At 42.6% G+C, this 16,327-nt stretch overlaps 1 protein-coding gene across 2 annotated transcripts in view; it reads right to left on the reverse strand.

The window, feature by feature from the left end:
- LOC101935745 (DGAT1/2-independent enzyme synthesizing storage lipids-like) overlaps nucleotides 1–16,327 on the reverse strand; it is a 112,151-nt gene that overhangs the window by 20,728 nt on the left and 75,096 nt on the right. For both annotated transcript variants that reach the window (XM_024107439.3, XM_005301219.4), the window contains exons 2-3: nucleotides 12,348–12,737; nucleotides 1,567–1,731 (exon numbers count right to left, since the gene is read on the reverse strand). In XM_024107439.3, the coding sequence (XP_023963207.2) occupies nucleotides 1,567–1,731; nucleotides 12,348–12,663 (481 nt within the window). In that variant the 5' untranslated portion in view covers nucleotides 12,664–12,737. The remainder of the gene's footprint in view (nucleotides 1–1,566; nucleotides 1,732–12,347; nucleotides 12,738–16,327) is intronic.

The following is a 16,327-nucleotide window of genomic DNA, read 5'->3' on the forward strand; positions in this document are numbered from 1 at the left end:
ACCTTCATTTTCAGAACATCAGTTGGAAGAAGTCAGGGAGACAAAATAACTATTAAAGAAAACTAGCTGGAAGACTACAGTAGAACCTCAGAGTTATGAACACCAGAGTTACAAATTCACCAGTCAACCACACACCTCATTTGGAACCGGAAGTACACAATCAGGCAGTAGTAGAGACAAAAAAAAAAAAAGCAAATACAGTACTGTGTTAAACGTAAACTACTAAAAAAATAAAGGGAAAGCAACATTTTTCTTCTTCATGGTAAAGTTTCAAAGATGTATTAAGTCAATGTTCAGTTGTAAACTTTTGAAAGAATAACCATAACATTTTGTTCAGAGTTATGAACATTTCAGAGTTATGAACAACCTCCATTTCCAAGGTGTTCATAACTCTGAGATTCTACTGTACAGGCAAACCTGTACACTTTAACCTGTCTGGTCATTCAGTGACAGACCTGCGGGTGGCTATATTACAACAGAAAAACTTCAAAAACAGACTCCAACGAGAAACTGCTGAGCTAGAATTGATATGCAAACTAGACACAATCAACTCCGGTTTGAATAAGGACTGGGAATGGCTGAGCCATTACAAACATTGAATCTATCTCCCCTTGTAAGTATTCTCACACTTCTTAACTGTCTGTACTGGGCTAGCTTGATTATCACTTCAATAGTTTTTTTTCTCTTAATTAATTGGCCTCTCAGAGTTGGTAAGACAACTCCCACCTGTTTATGCTCTCTGTATGTGTGTATATATATCTCCTCAATATATGTTCCATTCTATATGCATCCGAAGAAGTGGGCTGTAGTCCACGAAAGCTTATGCTCTAATAAATTTGTTAGTCTCTAAGGTGCCACAAGTACTCCTGTTCTTCTTTTTGCGGATACAGACTAACACGGCTGCTACTCTGAAACCTGTACAGGCAAAATCCATCCGTGGTACAACTCCATTAACTTCAATGAAATTACATCAAAGATGAATTTTGCATTCAGAATCCAAGTTTTGAATATGCATGGGACAGTGCAATCAATTATTAGTTCCTAATGCTCATCTTAATGAGAAGTTGGGATGCTTCATAGGATTTCTATTTAACAACAATACAGTAGGTTACCAGGCTGAAAAAAAAAGTTTGTTAGATTGATTTATACTTTAGTTCTGTCTCTCTGTCAGGGCAGTCAGAAAGAAGTGGCTGGCAGTTGGGGTTGCCCTACCCTCTGTTTTAGCGAGGGGGAATATGAGAGCATACAGGATGCCTCTGCAACCCTTTGCTGGACATTGCTAGAGAAAAGCTTTCCAAACGCCTGTGCAGAGGTCGCAAATGCACCATATGTGGGATCCGCATGGCCAGGAGCTCAAAGAACTTTTAGCTATAATAAACTTCAGAAGGCCTTAGAGTTTCTCAAATGCTTGAAATTATACTATTTTCTGTAGTGCATACTTGGAAAGCATTTTGTTTGAGTCTTAATATTTGTAATAAGGTACTTATGTCTAGTATTGTGGGATAGACTTGTGTCTCTGAATTTAAGATATTTCTAACTCTCTCATTTACAATAGAAGTACTTTACCTGGTATCAGACGCAAGGCACGTTCAACTACTGAATAGGAGACTCTGCCCGTCTGTATATAGAGATTACAGACAAAGAAGTGGTAGTCTACAGAAGTGGCTCCATGGTAATAAACAATAAGCGCCGGTCCTTCTGGTATTTTTTCTATACCATGAACTTCATAACCTGTCAAGAACACAAAGTACAATAGTTTCAATATTAGCTTTTTATAAGTCATGCTGTGATTTAACATAAAGCTACTCACTACAGGAAACGCCGTACTATATATGGGGAAGATGTTCTAGGAGTCAACTTTAGGACATCCAATGTTAGTCAAGAAGTGATTAGCATAACAATTAACTCTTGGCTCTGACAGTCAAACATTTCACTTCACAGTTAAAAATGCAGTGAGAAAATGGCAGCCATTTTTTTGGATCTCTGGCATCACTGCATCATATGTCAGCTCACAGAGCCTAAAGTACTGGTGCAGTTTTGAGTCAGTGTTATTATTTATTATTTTTGTAATGGTGGCCATGATTTAAAAGAAGTCAGGAATTGGAGGAGGAGAGTGGGAGGCTATCCTTGCCTGTAAATGCTATTTATCTAATGATCCAGGGCAGTCTCTAACTCGATGGGTTTTTTGTTAGTCACACTTGGGTAGTTAACAACCAATCAATCTACAGATGTTTGAGCACCAGGTCAGCGGAATGAGCCTTCTGTTAGTTTTCCAGGCTTTTATATGTTAAAAGTCCAAAAACTAAAAATACTTTCAAACTAGGGAATAGTGAGGAAGAGACAAATATATAGGGTATGTCTACACTGCACAGTTGTCACCAAAAATTTTGTCTTTCACGGGTACTTAAAAAAGCTCCCCCGCGAAAGACAAAAGTTTTGCCAACACAAGCGGCAGTGTGAACGCGACTTTGTCAGCAGGAACGCTCTCCTGCCGACAAAGCTTATGCCGCTTGCGGGGCTGGAAGTATTTTGTCAGCAAAAGTGCCAACAAAATACCACAAAAAAGCGTTCACACACACTGACTTTTAGCGACAAGGCTGTGTCAACATAGCCTTGTCTCTAAAAGCTGCGTAATGTAGACAAGCCCAAAGAAAGACCTAGTTAATTGAAAAATATTTTTTTTGTGAACTAACTTTAACAGTTTAACTTGACTTAACAATGCACTATCTTAAATATTAGCTTTGAAGATGCTGGGTTATTTCCTCCTGCCTCAGTCTGATAACTCAGAGGTCAGTGGGACAATCAGAGATATGTGAGTCCAGACAGGCCTAGTGTAGGGAGCTACACTAAAGAAGGTCTGGTACAGCGTGGAGGAGCTCAGTATTTGTTAGTCTACTCACTGGAAGGCAGGGTGAGAAGGCAGAGCTAAGAAGAGGCTTGAGATCATCTAGACTCAACTGGCTTTCAAAAATTCAGTAATCTCATTGGTCACGTCAAGTATGACCTAAACACAAAACCCATCAAGTTAGAGACTTCCCTTGTTCACTCAGAGACAGCGAGGATATAGGGAAGAATACTGTTGGTAAATCAGACTTTAAAATGATAAATTTCAGTGATTGAGTGAGACACAGTTGATAGCTCAGATGCTCAACCTGATCAGCACAATAAAAGTGAACTGATGTGAAAACTGCTTATCAAATCTACCCCATCAGAAAGAATCTACAGTGTTGTTTTCTGTGATGGGTTCTCCCTCCGTTGGGGAGCCATCTGGAACTGGGGTACCATTGAGCCCTCCTGACCCACCAGCTTGGGCTCCCTCTCACACTTTGCTGCTGTGATAAGTTGCTAAGCTTTCCAAGCCTGCACTTTCAATCAGCATACACAGGTAGGGACACACCCAGCTGTAGTAACATGTAAACAGGCTCTCTGACCAGCCCCTGCACAGAAAGGCTAAACAGGTAGTCCACATCCCAGTTCCTAGGGCAGCCATCCCCCTTTGGAAGGTAAACCCAAAATTATACCATCTTGCGCTGCACAGGGAACTGTACAGCATAAACTCATGAAATCTCCTTCAATGTGGAGGAGTCTTAATAATTTTAATCTTTCATCATATGGAAGCTTTTCCATGGCTTTAGTCATCTGCAGTGTCCTTCTTTGGACCTATTCTATTTCTGCTTTATTATTTTTGAGAAGAAGCAGTGAATGGAATTGAACTTCATATTCAAAATGAGAGTATGCCATCCAGTTTGTGTACATTGCACATCTATTTCCGTCCAGATGTCCACTCTGACACCTTTTTCTTAACTGGTTACAATTTATTTAGAAATATTATATGTTCATGAGCAATGTAGTTCAACTTCTGCATTTGTCTATGCAGAACTCTTCATTCTGGTCTTACATGGGCTAGTGCTTAAGTAACTGTGGTAATGGCTCAGGTAGGGGGCCAAGAGATGGTGTTGGTGGCCTCAACACCCCATAGAATTGGCATAAAGGAGCAGCAGGAAGGGTTGGATCACATATATATTATATTAAATAATACAAATATATGCAAACTAAATTGTTTGTTTAGCATATGCAGGGATCAGTATTGCACGGAAGGAAGACATCAAATAATAAATCAACTGTCAATTCAGAGAAAGGAGGAAAAAAGAGTCTGCAAATAAAAACAATCCTAACTAAAAGCCCTCGTATCTCAAAATTAAAAAATCTGCAAAGAAAAAACCTTTAGTTATGCACACTAATTTTCTTTGTTTTGGTAAGAGTCTGTACTTTCTTCTTGACTTCTGGGTCACGGATGTGAAGAGAATATTTTGCTGAGATCCAAGAAATCATTTAAAGCTCTGCCTAGACATGCTCCAAACAATAAGGTATCATCAAAGTGTGCTTGGATGAGGATGCTCCTCATTGTAGGATCTTTATCTGGTACAGCCCACCATGTGCTTTAAGATTCCAGAATTTTACATAGGAGACAATCAGCCAAGAATCTGGGAACAGCACAGGCTAAGATGTATAACAATTCTGGGGGTTGTCTTTCATTGGCTTCTGTCATTTTTCTGGGGTGGGGGTTCCTAGCTGATTACTTCTTCGGGGGTTGGATGAGGAATGAGATAGAGGGCAGTGCAGACTATGGCTACGCATACAAGGGCAGCTCTCAGAACAAGAAAGGAGGATCCAAAAATGTCATCTGAGAACACACTTTCAAATTTTCAGCCATTGACTCATGAACTCCAATAGACTTCCTGCTGCATCAGCTGAGCTGTAGGAAGAAAAGTTGGTCTTCGAAACTGCAGAAAATGTGTAAGCATCAAGTCCTATTGCATTTGGTATCACTTTAGTAAAGTTCAGTTGATGGACCTTTGATTTAGTTAACCCAAGTCTTCTGGGTTATTTAAACAGGAAAAGAAAGCTTGTGGTCTCCCTCAGACTCCAAGGGACTAGCCTGACTGGGCCCAGGGACTTTGTTTGCTGACTCTAATTTGTGGAGCTCTGAGCTAGGGCCCTGAGATCCCCCTTATGAACTTTGTTAAAAAAGACTATTACTTCCCTGATCTTCTTGAAGAAGACATGTGTTTTATTAATTTGTTTTGACTTCCCCTGTCTTGAATCCTTTACACAGTAGCTTATAAGAGATCTGGTCTGTTCTGTGTCCTATTCCAACTGGCTGCACGTGAGTTTCACAATGTCCTACCCAGACTCTGTTTGGAAAGACAGTTCCAAAACCACATCATGTAGGCAATTCACTCCAAGTGCCAGCAGAGGGTGTAGCCAATTCACAAAAATACATATACGAGAGGAACATTTGGTAGCAGCCTCCCAACTGTGGGGAGCAGGCAGGATAACTCAACTATAAGGGCCAGAGTAGTAGATCTTTGTGTATGAGAAATGCTATTTTTCAAGGAGCATCTCTTTCTATTTTATTCCAAACAAAGACACCAGGGATACCTGCTTTCATTAGTGATTTTTACTTTAAAAAAAGATTAACCAAGGTTTTTTTAAAAAAAAATATTGAATGCTCAATGCTTTTTTTGCCTCGGTCTTCACAGACAAGGTCAGCTCCCACACTGCTGTCCTGGGCAACACAGTATGTGGAGGTGAACAGCCCTCAGTGGTGAAAGAACAGGTTAAGGACTATTTAGAAAAGCTGGACACGCACAAGTCCATGGGTCCAGATCTAATGCATCTGAGGGTGCTGAGGGAATTGGCTGATGTCATTGCAGAGCCATTGGCCATTATCTTTGAAAACTCATGGCGATCAGGGGAGGTCCAAGATGATTAGAAAAAGGCAAATATAGTGCCCATCTTTAAAAAAGGGAAGAAGGAGAACCCGGGGAACTACAGAGCGATCAGCCTCACCTCAGTCCCTGGAAAAATCATGGAACAGGTCCTCAAGGAAACCATTTTGAAGCCCTTGGAGGAGAGGAAGGTGATCAGGACAACATGGATTCACCAAGGGCAAGTTATGCCTGACCAACCTGATTGCCTTCTATGATGAGATAACTGGCTCTGTGGATATGGGGAAAGCAGCGGACGTGATATATCTTGACTTTAGCAAAGCTTTTGATATGGTCCCACAGTATTCTTGCCAGCAAGTTAAAAAAGTATGGATTGGATGAATGGACTATAAGGTGGATAGAAAGCTGGCTAGATTGTTATGCTCAATGGGTAGTGATCAACGGCTCAATGTCTAATTGGCAACCGGTATCAAGCAGAGTACCCCAGGGGTTGGTCTTGGGGCCAGTTTTGTTCAACATCTTTATTAATGATCTGGATGATGGGATGGATTGCACCCTCAGCAAGTTTGCAGATGATGCTAAGCTAGGGGGAGAGGTAGATACACTGGAGGGTAGGGATAGGGTCCAGAGTGACCTAGACAAATTGGAGGATTGGGCCAAAAGAAATCTGATGAGGTTCAACAAGGAAAGGGGCAGAGTCCTGCACTTAGGACGGAAGAATCCCATGCACTGCTACAGGCTGGGGACCAACTGGCTAAGCAGCAGTTCTGCAAAAAAAGGCCTGGGGATTACAGTAGACGAGAAGCTGGATATGATTCAGCAGTGTGCCCTTGTTGCCAAGAAGGCTAACGGCATATTCAGCTGAATTAGTAGGAGTATTGCCAGCAGATCGACGGAAGTGATTATTCCCCTCTATTTGGCACTGGTGAGGCCATATCTGGAGTATTGCGTCCAGTTTTGGGCCCCCCACTACAGAAAGGATGTGGACAAATTGGAGAAAGTCCAGCGGAGGGCAATGAAAATGATCGGGGGGCTGGGGCACATGACTTACGAGAAGAGGCTAAGGGAACTGGCTTTATTTAGTCTGCAGAAGAGAAAAGTGAGGGGGAATTTGATAGCAGCCTTCAACTACCTGAAGGGGGGTTCCAAAGAGGATGGAGCTCAGCTGTTCTCAGTGGTGGCAGATGACAGAACAAGGAACAATGGTCTCAAATTGCAGTGGGGGAGGTCTAGGTTGGATATTAGGAAACACTATTTCACTAGAAGGGTGGTGAAGCACTTAGAGGTTTTTAAGGCCCAGCTTGAGAAAGCCCTGACCAGGATGATTTAGTTGGTGTTGGTCCTGCTTTGAGCAGGAGGTTGGACTAGATGACCTCGTGAGGTCTCTTCCAGTCCTAATCTTCTATGATTCTATGATTTTATGAATACAAAATAATATTTAAGGACTTTAATTACTAACAGAATAGACATACCACTCTAAATTTACAAAAATTACATTTTTTAAAATATGGTAGGGCTGTCAAACAATTAAAAAAATCAATCGTGATTCATCGCAAGATTTAAAAAAATCACGATGAATCAGTTTTAATCACACTATTAAACAATAACAGAATACCATTTAGTTAAATATTTGTGAATGTTTTCTACGTTTCAAATATATTGATTTCAGTTATAACACAGAATACAAAGTGTACAGTGCTCACTTTCTATTTATTTTTATGATAAATATTTGCACTGTAAAAAAACAAAAGAAATAGTATTTTTTCAATTCACCTAACACAAGTTCTGTAATGCAATCTCTTTATCGTGAAAAGGCAACCTAACATAACTGCACTCAAAAATAAAATAGTGTAAAACTTTAGAGCCTACAAGTTCTACTTGTGGAACATGCTGTCAGAAGTCTTAAAAGAACAACACTCCAATTCAGAAACTGAATCACCAAAAAAGAAAATCAACCTACTGTTGCTGGTATCTGACTCAGATAACGAAAATGAATGTGCGTCAGTCCGCACTGCTTTGGATCGTTATTGAGCAGAACCCGTTATCAGCATGGAAGCACGTCCTCTGGAATGGAGGCCAAAGCATGAAGGGGCGTTTGAATGTTCAGCGTATCTGGCACGTAAATACCTTGCAATGCCGGCTACAACAGTGCCATGTGAACACCATCAGGTGACATTGTAAATAAGAAGCGAGCAGCATTATCACCCGTAAATGTAAACAAACATTTTTGTCTTATCGATTGGCTGCACAAGAAGTAAGATTGAGTGGACTTGTAGGCTCCAAAGTTTTACATTGTTTTGTTTTTGAGTGCAGTTATGTAACAAAAAAAAATCTACATTTGTAAGTTGCATGTTCACAATAAAGAGATTGCACTACAGGACTTGTATAAGGTGAACTGAAAAATACTATTTTTTTGCAAATATTTACACTAAAAAGATAAAAATAATAATACAAAGTGAGCACTGTACATTTTGTCTTCTGTGTTGTAATGGAAATCAATATATATGAAAATGTAGAAAACATCCAAAAATATTTATAATAAATTTAAATTGGTATTCTATTGTATAACAGTGCAATTAAAACTGTGATTAATTACGATTACTTTTTTTAATCAAGTTAATTTGTTTTGAGTTAATCGCTTGAGTTAACTGCAATTAATTGACAGCACTAAAATATAGTGATCAGTGAAGTATCTGACAAAAGCTGGTTGGTTTAACAAAACATGGCCTTTTAATAAAAGAAATACTCCAAGGGTGGGGATATTCTAGGGCTGTTTTCTTGAGACAGGAGGTTGCCTAATAAAGGAACACACTCTACGCTGGAAGTTTTGCTTGTTTTAACATACAAAGAGTAGGTTCAAAGTCCTGCATTTCTCCTGAAAAAGCAGATAGCAACTAAAGAGTTCTTTAAATATTTCAGTTCCCTTTTCTGCTTTAAGTGTTTGCAGTATTACAAACACTGCAGAAGAAATACACAACATTGAGCTGAGTTCCAGATGGGTATATGGAATAAGAAGTGATTTTTCAGCTATGTTATTTTACATTGTATTTATATATATTTAGTTATTGGTTTAGAATCTCAACTATTCCCTTGGATTTGATAAATAAAAGCATCTCAGTTCATCCTCAAGTGCCGTTCTAGCCCCAAAAGACTATATAAAAATGGCAGCTTCTAACTTATAAATTCAAAGTAGAAATAAGGAATAAGTGACTCAGGGGCTTTCCAGTCTGTTTATGAATAATCTAAGTGCTGGTCTATACACAAATTTAAATCAAAATAATTAAATCTGCTTCATTTCACACCTTTTGTTGTTTTAGTGCAAGTTTGTATGTGGATACCCTTGTTCCAGAATAAGAGCGTCCACACACAGACTTGCAACAAAAATAATAAAAGCCAAGTTTGATATTTTAGTGCAACTTTGTGTGTAGACCAGCCCTTAGTTTTCATTTACAAAAGAAAATATTCTGGCACTTATTGTTGCAAATAACATGACAAGTGTTATCTTCCCAAATGTGCAGACAGACAACGTGAGGTAATAGACACTAACTGTGAAAAGTCCAAATCCTGGCCCTAGCCACAAATATATATAAATAACATGGTAAATTTACAAGGAAGGTCCTCATGGATTTGAGAAGTCAGGGGAAGGAATCATCCTTTTACCTCCGTCAGATCTTCCTGAGGCAGCAAAGCTTCTCTTTAGCTATTGCTCAAGCCTCAAGGTTGGAGTTATCTTTCTCCAACTATGCCTACTCTGTGTGGGGTGCAATGATCTGTAGATCTTCATTGCAGCTGATATTCAGCCCTACTTCCCCAGTTACTGCTGTGCAGTCCCCAGTTACTGCTGTGCAGAAGCAAGTCGCTACTGAATTGGCCCCCGCGTCTTTCAAATGTTGCATGTTATTTCAACTACTCATACATATTGCCAGGTTCTAAGTAAACTGTGACCGCTCAGATAAGAGAACTGAGTATCATATGGACAGTTCAATGAAAACCTCCGTTCAAAGCTCAATAGTGAAAAAAGAAAATATTAGGCTGTATAAAGAATAAATAGAAAATTATACTGAGAATATTATAATTCCATTGTAGATCAATGGTACATTCACCTAAAATACTATGTTCAAGTTTGGTCATCCTAACAAAAAAGGATATACCAGAAAGAGAAAAGGTCCAGAAATAGATGGCAGTATCTGAAGACATAGAACAACTACTTCTTAACCCCTCCTCCATAAAGAAGAGACTGAATTGTATAATAGGGGACACAACACAGATATACAAAATAATTAATTGTATAGGGAAGGTAAATCTTCTATTTACCTTTTCAGAGAGACAGACAGTGAAACTGAAAATAGACATTTTTTAAAGACAGTGCATAATTAGCCTATGGAATTCATTGGAAGAGAATTTTGATCAAGAACTTAACAGGAATAAAAAATATTGGACATGCATTTGCATAAAGAGAACAGCTTACAGTTATATTATACAAGATAGTTTATTATTCCCCAGTAAGGGATATAGACCCACATATACTTAAGGGAATAAGGCAACCATTAACTGATGATCTTAGGAAGAAATTTTCCCTCTGGGCAGGTTATTTCATAATTAACCATTATAGTACCTTCCTCTGGAACATTTGGTAGTTGCCACTATTAGAGATGGGCTACTGGATTAGATAAGTGATTAGATTATGGCAGTTCCACTTCTTATCCACTGCATAGGTTCCCCAAACCGACCCCACCATTGAGAAGCTGAAGTACATTCAGTGACAAAGGCCTTAGACAGTCATGGATGGGACGACATTCAAGGCCAAAGGAAAGAAACACTTCATTTAATTATGCCTCTCGCTTCTGTGTGTCTTAGTTTTACCCTTCATAACTAATGTACGTCTGAAAATTCTGGGAAGCTTCAGCTCTCCCCTCTCACCCACTCCAAACCTTGTGCACTTTGGCAACAAGTAGGATAAATAGTCTCACTCTTCTGCGAGACTATACAGGAGATGTATTATTAACAACTCCATTTCAGATGTGATGCACTGGCCTTTTGTGCTGCCCCATTGTATCGCAAACTTACATCCAAATACATTGCCTACTTTCACTCCCAAGCAGTGTCAAGTGTATTCCACGCCCGGAGAATCTGATGTAGAATTTACTCTTCAGCAACAATTCTGTTCCAGAATCCGAGCGCTCTCTTTTTTAAATTGTTTATAGCCTATATGGTTGCAGAGAAAACCTTGAAAATGTGAAGTGAGTAAATCAACACAGTAATGTCTCCCTGAGTCTACAGAAAGTCTGAAACAATACCTGACGAGGTGTAAACTGCTCTGTTCATCTCAAACAGGGCCCCAGGAACTCTGCCTCCTTCCCTCCCCATGAGAGCCAAGGACTGCTGCCTCAGTGCCAGGGACTGGACTAGATGACTTCTTGAGGTCCCTTCCAGCTCTACATCTGTATGATTCTGTGATTCTGAGTGGAAGGAGCCAGAAGTGTGAGCTGGGCTGCCAAGGCATTGCAGCCAAGGCCCAGTGAAGCCAGCTTCGTGTTCCACTTTCATTGATACACACTGGGGGTGGGGGATGGACATTCTGACTCAGGCCTCCTTGACAACATCATAGGAGCCAAAATCTGGAAATGAAGTTGGGTCCACTCTCAGGATTAATCAAAATCACAGCCTCAAATAATCACTATTCAATTCAACATCAAGGAGTATTTTCAGCTATAAATGACTGTGTGTGTGTGTGTGTGTGTGTGGGCAGGGAGAACGGACAGGAGACATGAAAAATGAAGAGTATTTCCTAGCAATAGAATAAGTTAACATTGGAACAGAATTTAGGGGTTGTTTCCTTCAGAATTTAGTTCCATTGCACCTACTGTAGAATTTCAAAATGTTTACCTCAGCACCCATGGAGCACCCACAGAGTCGGCGCCTATGTCTACTACATTAACTTCATCCATTATGCTTGTTATTCCAATTTAACGAAAAAACTCACAATCTATCACATGTCTGGCAGTTCTAAAATTTATAAGACCACATCAGTACTTATGTTCCTTTTCTACAGTACACTTTTTCTTTGAAAAATTCCCACCACTGGTACTATAGGTGAAGCCACATCAGTGATAAGAACAGTGAGACATTTTTAGATAAAAGTCAAGTGTAGACAGCCAAGGAGTATAACAGCATCAGCTGTCAAGAGCTCGTTACTACCAACTTGGGCTGCATAAGAACCAATAGCTTAGAGCAGTGTTTCCCAACCGGTGTGCCATCCGAACAGGTAGCTGCGGAATTTTTTAAAAACTACACATAAGAACAAAAACACCTTCTCTTGTCTTTTAGTGTCAGAGCCAGATCGCATTCTATATTTTGCGGGAAGCAGTACCACAGCTCCCATTGGCCGGGAAGCGGTCCCGCAGCTCCCATTGTCTGGGAACGGCAAACCGCGGCCACTGGGAGCTGCGAACTGTGAGCGGTCATACCTGCGGACGCTCAGGTAAACAAACCGTCTCACAGCCCTCCAGGGGCTTACCCTGAACAAACCGCAAACGATGTTTGGGAACCCCTGTCATGTAGTCACCTGTTGCAATAATACATATTTAGTGTTTAAAGGGAAAAAAAATCTCTTACCATGCCATAGCTTTCCATACATACTAATTATGCGTGACACCATTAGCCTTCCGTTGTCCCACAATTTATTGGAAAAATCATCATCTAGGCCGTTCTTTCTCTTGTAAATGTGAAGGCAAATATTACAAAAGACACAAATGATAAACCAAAATAAATAAGGAAAAAATAATATTATGAGTGACACGCACAAGAAGTAGCCCACATAGTTTGGACAGTGGTAGATCATGCCAATCCATTCTTTTAATATGTAAATCAGCCAGGTTGAGTTGGTCAGAGATTCCTGCCCTGAAGTATAGGATTTACTTTCATTTATCATCTTCTGTTTAAAGAAGAATTAGGCAAACTGAGTCAAGCTCTCTTCGTAGTCAAAGCAGCTTCTTAATTTTGCCCCTAGAAAGAGAGAACGCACTGTGTCATTTATTCCTATTACTACCACCAGAGAAATTACATACATGCTTTCATTATGTGTAGTTAATTTCATTGTATCAGTGCCCTTTTGCTATGTTGCTCCTAAGCAGCTGTTGCTGTTCTGGGGAGTGTCGACAATTTATAGTAGGGAACGTGTTCCCAGAGGAAATGTTTCGCTTAAGGTGTTGCTGCAAACAAGCATCTACTGTATCCTGTTTTTCTCATGTGAAGTAGGACTTTGACATATGGTTATGCATGCATACACAACTATTTTTAAACACATTGCAGTAGTGCCAGAAGAGCATCAGCAGAAGAGGGGACTGAAAGCAGCAGAGGAACCCCTGGCCAGTGATGGACTGAAGTGTCGTGAAAGACCTGTGCTATGGGGTCTGGGGCAACACTGATGGAGATTAGGTGTTGGTCAGAGAGGGAGAACTGAAACTGATAGATCAGAGAAGAAAGAGTTTTTATCCAGAACAAGATTTAATGAGTGGCCATCGTGGTGAGTGAAGGAGCTTTCTAGGGCTGAAGATCAATTGCAGAGGGGAGGATGAGGAAATGAGGATGAGGAGGCAGCAACTAATGGGTCAGAAGAGACAGCAATGTGGAAGATTAAATCAAAGAGTGTGAAAGAGGAGGACTGTGGGTAGAGTCAGAAGGAAAACTAGGAATCATAGAGGAACTTGGAATGGTCAAGGTAACAAAATAAGGAAGGAACTTGCTCCTTCCTAGATGATCTTCTCCCCACTTGCTTCTCTCCCTTCCACCAGAAGCCATTATGAAACCTTAATTATAGTGCTTGGTCCTACTATAATGCAGTGGTCTCCAAAGTGGGGTGCGTGCACCTCAGGGGGTTCACAAGAGGATTCTTGGGGGTGTGCAGCAGGAGGAGCGGGAGTCCGAGCGGCTTTTTTTTTTTTTTTTGCTTCGGCAGAAATGGTAGAGCCAGCGCGGCAGGGGATGCGTCCTCAACATTTATTTACTGATAGGGATGCGCGATCAAAGAAGTTTGGAGACCACTGCGATAATGAAATGAAATAAATAATAAATAATGGTCAGTACAGCAATCTTTGAGTCTTGCTTAACATACCAACTTTTAGTGGTGTGCTTTTGTTCTATAATTGTTTTATATAATATTTCTTAACCTCACCAGTATTGTGAGGACTGATTAGCAAATTTTTGTGAAGGACTTTGATATGAAGTTCTACTTTAAAAAAAACTACATTAAGAATCATGCTCTGTATAATAGTAATATCTATCGGTATAATAGTAATTATAAAACTAAAAGGAGGCTAATTTGTCAGCTACTTTGCCCTCCTTCTCCTGTGTCAGCAAAATTCAATAAACTGGTAACTAACAAGAATAGGACAAATAACAAGGTGGCTTGCAGTTGCACTGCGAGAATACACCTACGATTGTGGAGACAGATTAGAACCCCAGAGGTTTATGGTTCATTAAAAGTGGGACTGGTAGCACCCAGGTTGCCTGACACTTCCCCTTATAAGAGTCTGTTTCAGTTATTTATAATTTTACCAGACTTTAACTTTGTGGGCTGAAATTTTCCATGCCAGAAAATATGGAACCGGGGAAGGGATAGGTTGGAGAGGACAGGGCAGAAAGGATCACACCTAAGAGAATGGGCAGAAGAGTCTGTGCCCACTAGAGTGGAATCCAAGATTTCTGAGTCCCACCATTCCTCTGCTGTCAGCAAATATCTGTGAAACCTATTGGTAAGTGTTCCATTCTGCTCTGGTGCTGGTCCACATAGCAGACACTGGTTGTCATCCTCTATTAGTTAGTCCATTAGCTGAAAATGGCAGAGGTCTGCATGGTGGATCTAAGGGTACGTCTATACTTGTAGCTAGGGGTGCGATTTCCAACTTACGTAGACATACACTAGCTCTTGTCAAACTAGCGTGCTAAAAATAGTAGTATAGTCACTATAGTGCAGGCAGCAGCAAACACCGGCACAGGCTAGCTGCCCAGAGTACAAACCCTCCTGGACCCTGTGGGTATGTACTCATGGTGGCTAGCTTATGCCACAACTAGCCTCTGCCCATGCTATCAGGACTACTAGGATGGCCAACTTTCTAATCTGTGAAAAAGGAACACTGAGTGCCGGAACCTCCCCAACCCCCTGCTCCACCTCTTCCCCCTGAGGCCTCACCCGTGCTCTGACTCTTCCCTCCTAAGGCCCTGCCCTGCCCCAGTCACCCCCCACCACTGGAGTGCGGCTCTCCCTCCCCCATCCTGCCACAGTCACCCCCCGACCCCCGGAGCTTGGCTATCCTCCCCAGTGCTGTTCCAGTCACCCCCACCCCTGAAACGCGGCTCTTCCTCCCCTGTCCTGCCCCATTCATCCCCCACCCCTAGAGCGCGGCTCTTCCTCCCCCATCCTGCCCCAGTTACCCCCTCCACCCCTGGAGCACGGCTCTCCCTCCCCAGTCTTGCCCCAGTCACTCCCCACCCCTGGAGCACGGCTCTCTCTTCCCCATCCTGTCCCAGTCACCCCCCCCAGCCCCAGAGCACGGCTCTCCCTCCCCCACCCTGCCCCAGTCACCCCCCACCCCCAGAGCACGACTCTCCCTTCCCCACCCTGCCCCAGTCACCCCCCAGCCCCAGAGCACGGCTCTCCCTCCCCCACCCTGCCCCCTGCCCCAGTCACCCCCCACTCCCAGAGCACGGCTCTCCCTCCCCCACCCTGCCCCAGTCACCCCCCACCCCCAGAGCACGACTCTCCCTCCCCCACCCTGCCCCAGTCACCCCCCACCCCCAGAGCACGACTCTCCCTCCCCCACCCTGCCCCAGTAACCCCCCACCTGCAGAGCACAGCTCTTCCTTCCCCGTCCTGCCCCAGTCACCCGGGGGAGGGGGAGGAAGAGCCGCGCTCCAGGGATGGGGGATGAATGGGGCAGGACGGGGGAGGAAGAGCTGCACTCAGGGGATGGGGGGAGACTGGGGCAGGACAGGGGAGGAAGAGCCGCGCTCCGGGGTGGGGAGTAACTGGGGCAGCACTTATAAGGGATAGTCATGCTCTAGGGGTGGGGGGGGTGACTGTGGCAGGATGGGGGAGGGAGAGCCGCACTCCGGGGGTGGGGGGTGACTGGGGCAGGACGGAGGAGGGAGAGCCACATTCCGGGGGTGGAGGGGTGACTGGGGCAGGACAGAGTCCAGCACCTCGGGGGCGGGACACAAATGAGGCTGAGAAGGGGGACCGGGTAGTAAACCCAGTCACTGGCCCCACTCCTCAAACGCTGCCCCCTTCAGGATCCCTCCCCCAGGGTGCCGGCCGCCATATCTCTCTCCACCAGAGCCGGCCAGTTCCTGAATGCTCTTTCAGCTCCAGCAGCAGCTGCTCTTCCCACCCTCCTGGCGGCAGAACGGAAGCCAATTGTGGACCGTTACTCAAGTAATCGGACTTTTAGTGTCTGTCAGTAGTACTGACCAGACACTGTCAAGTCCCCTTTTCAACAGACTTTCTAGTCAAAAACTGGACACCTGGCAACCCTAATGATTATACTCTATTTTTAGTGCACCAGCTCAAGGAAAACTAGTGGTAGTATATCTGCACA

The sequence above is a fragment of the Chrysemys picta genome, chromosome 2 (assembly GCF_011386835.1).
Source record: "Chrysemys picta bellii isolate R12L10 chromosome 2, ASM1138683v2, whole genome shotgun sequence".
Lineage (NCBI taxonomy): Eukaryota > Metazoa > Chordata > Testudines > Emydidae > Chrysemys > Chrysemys picta.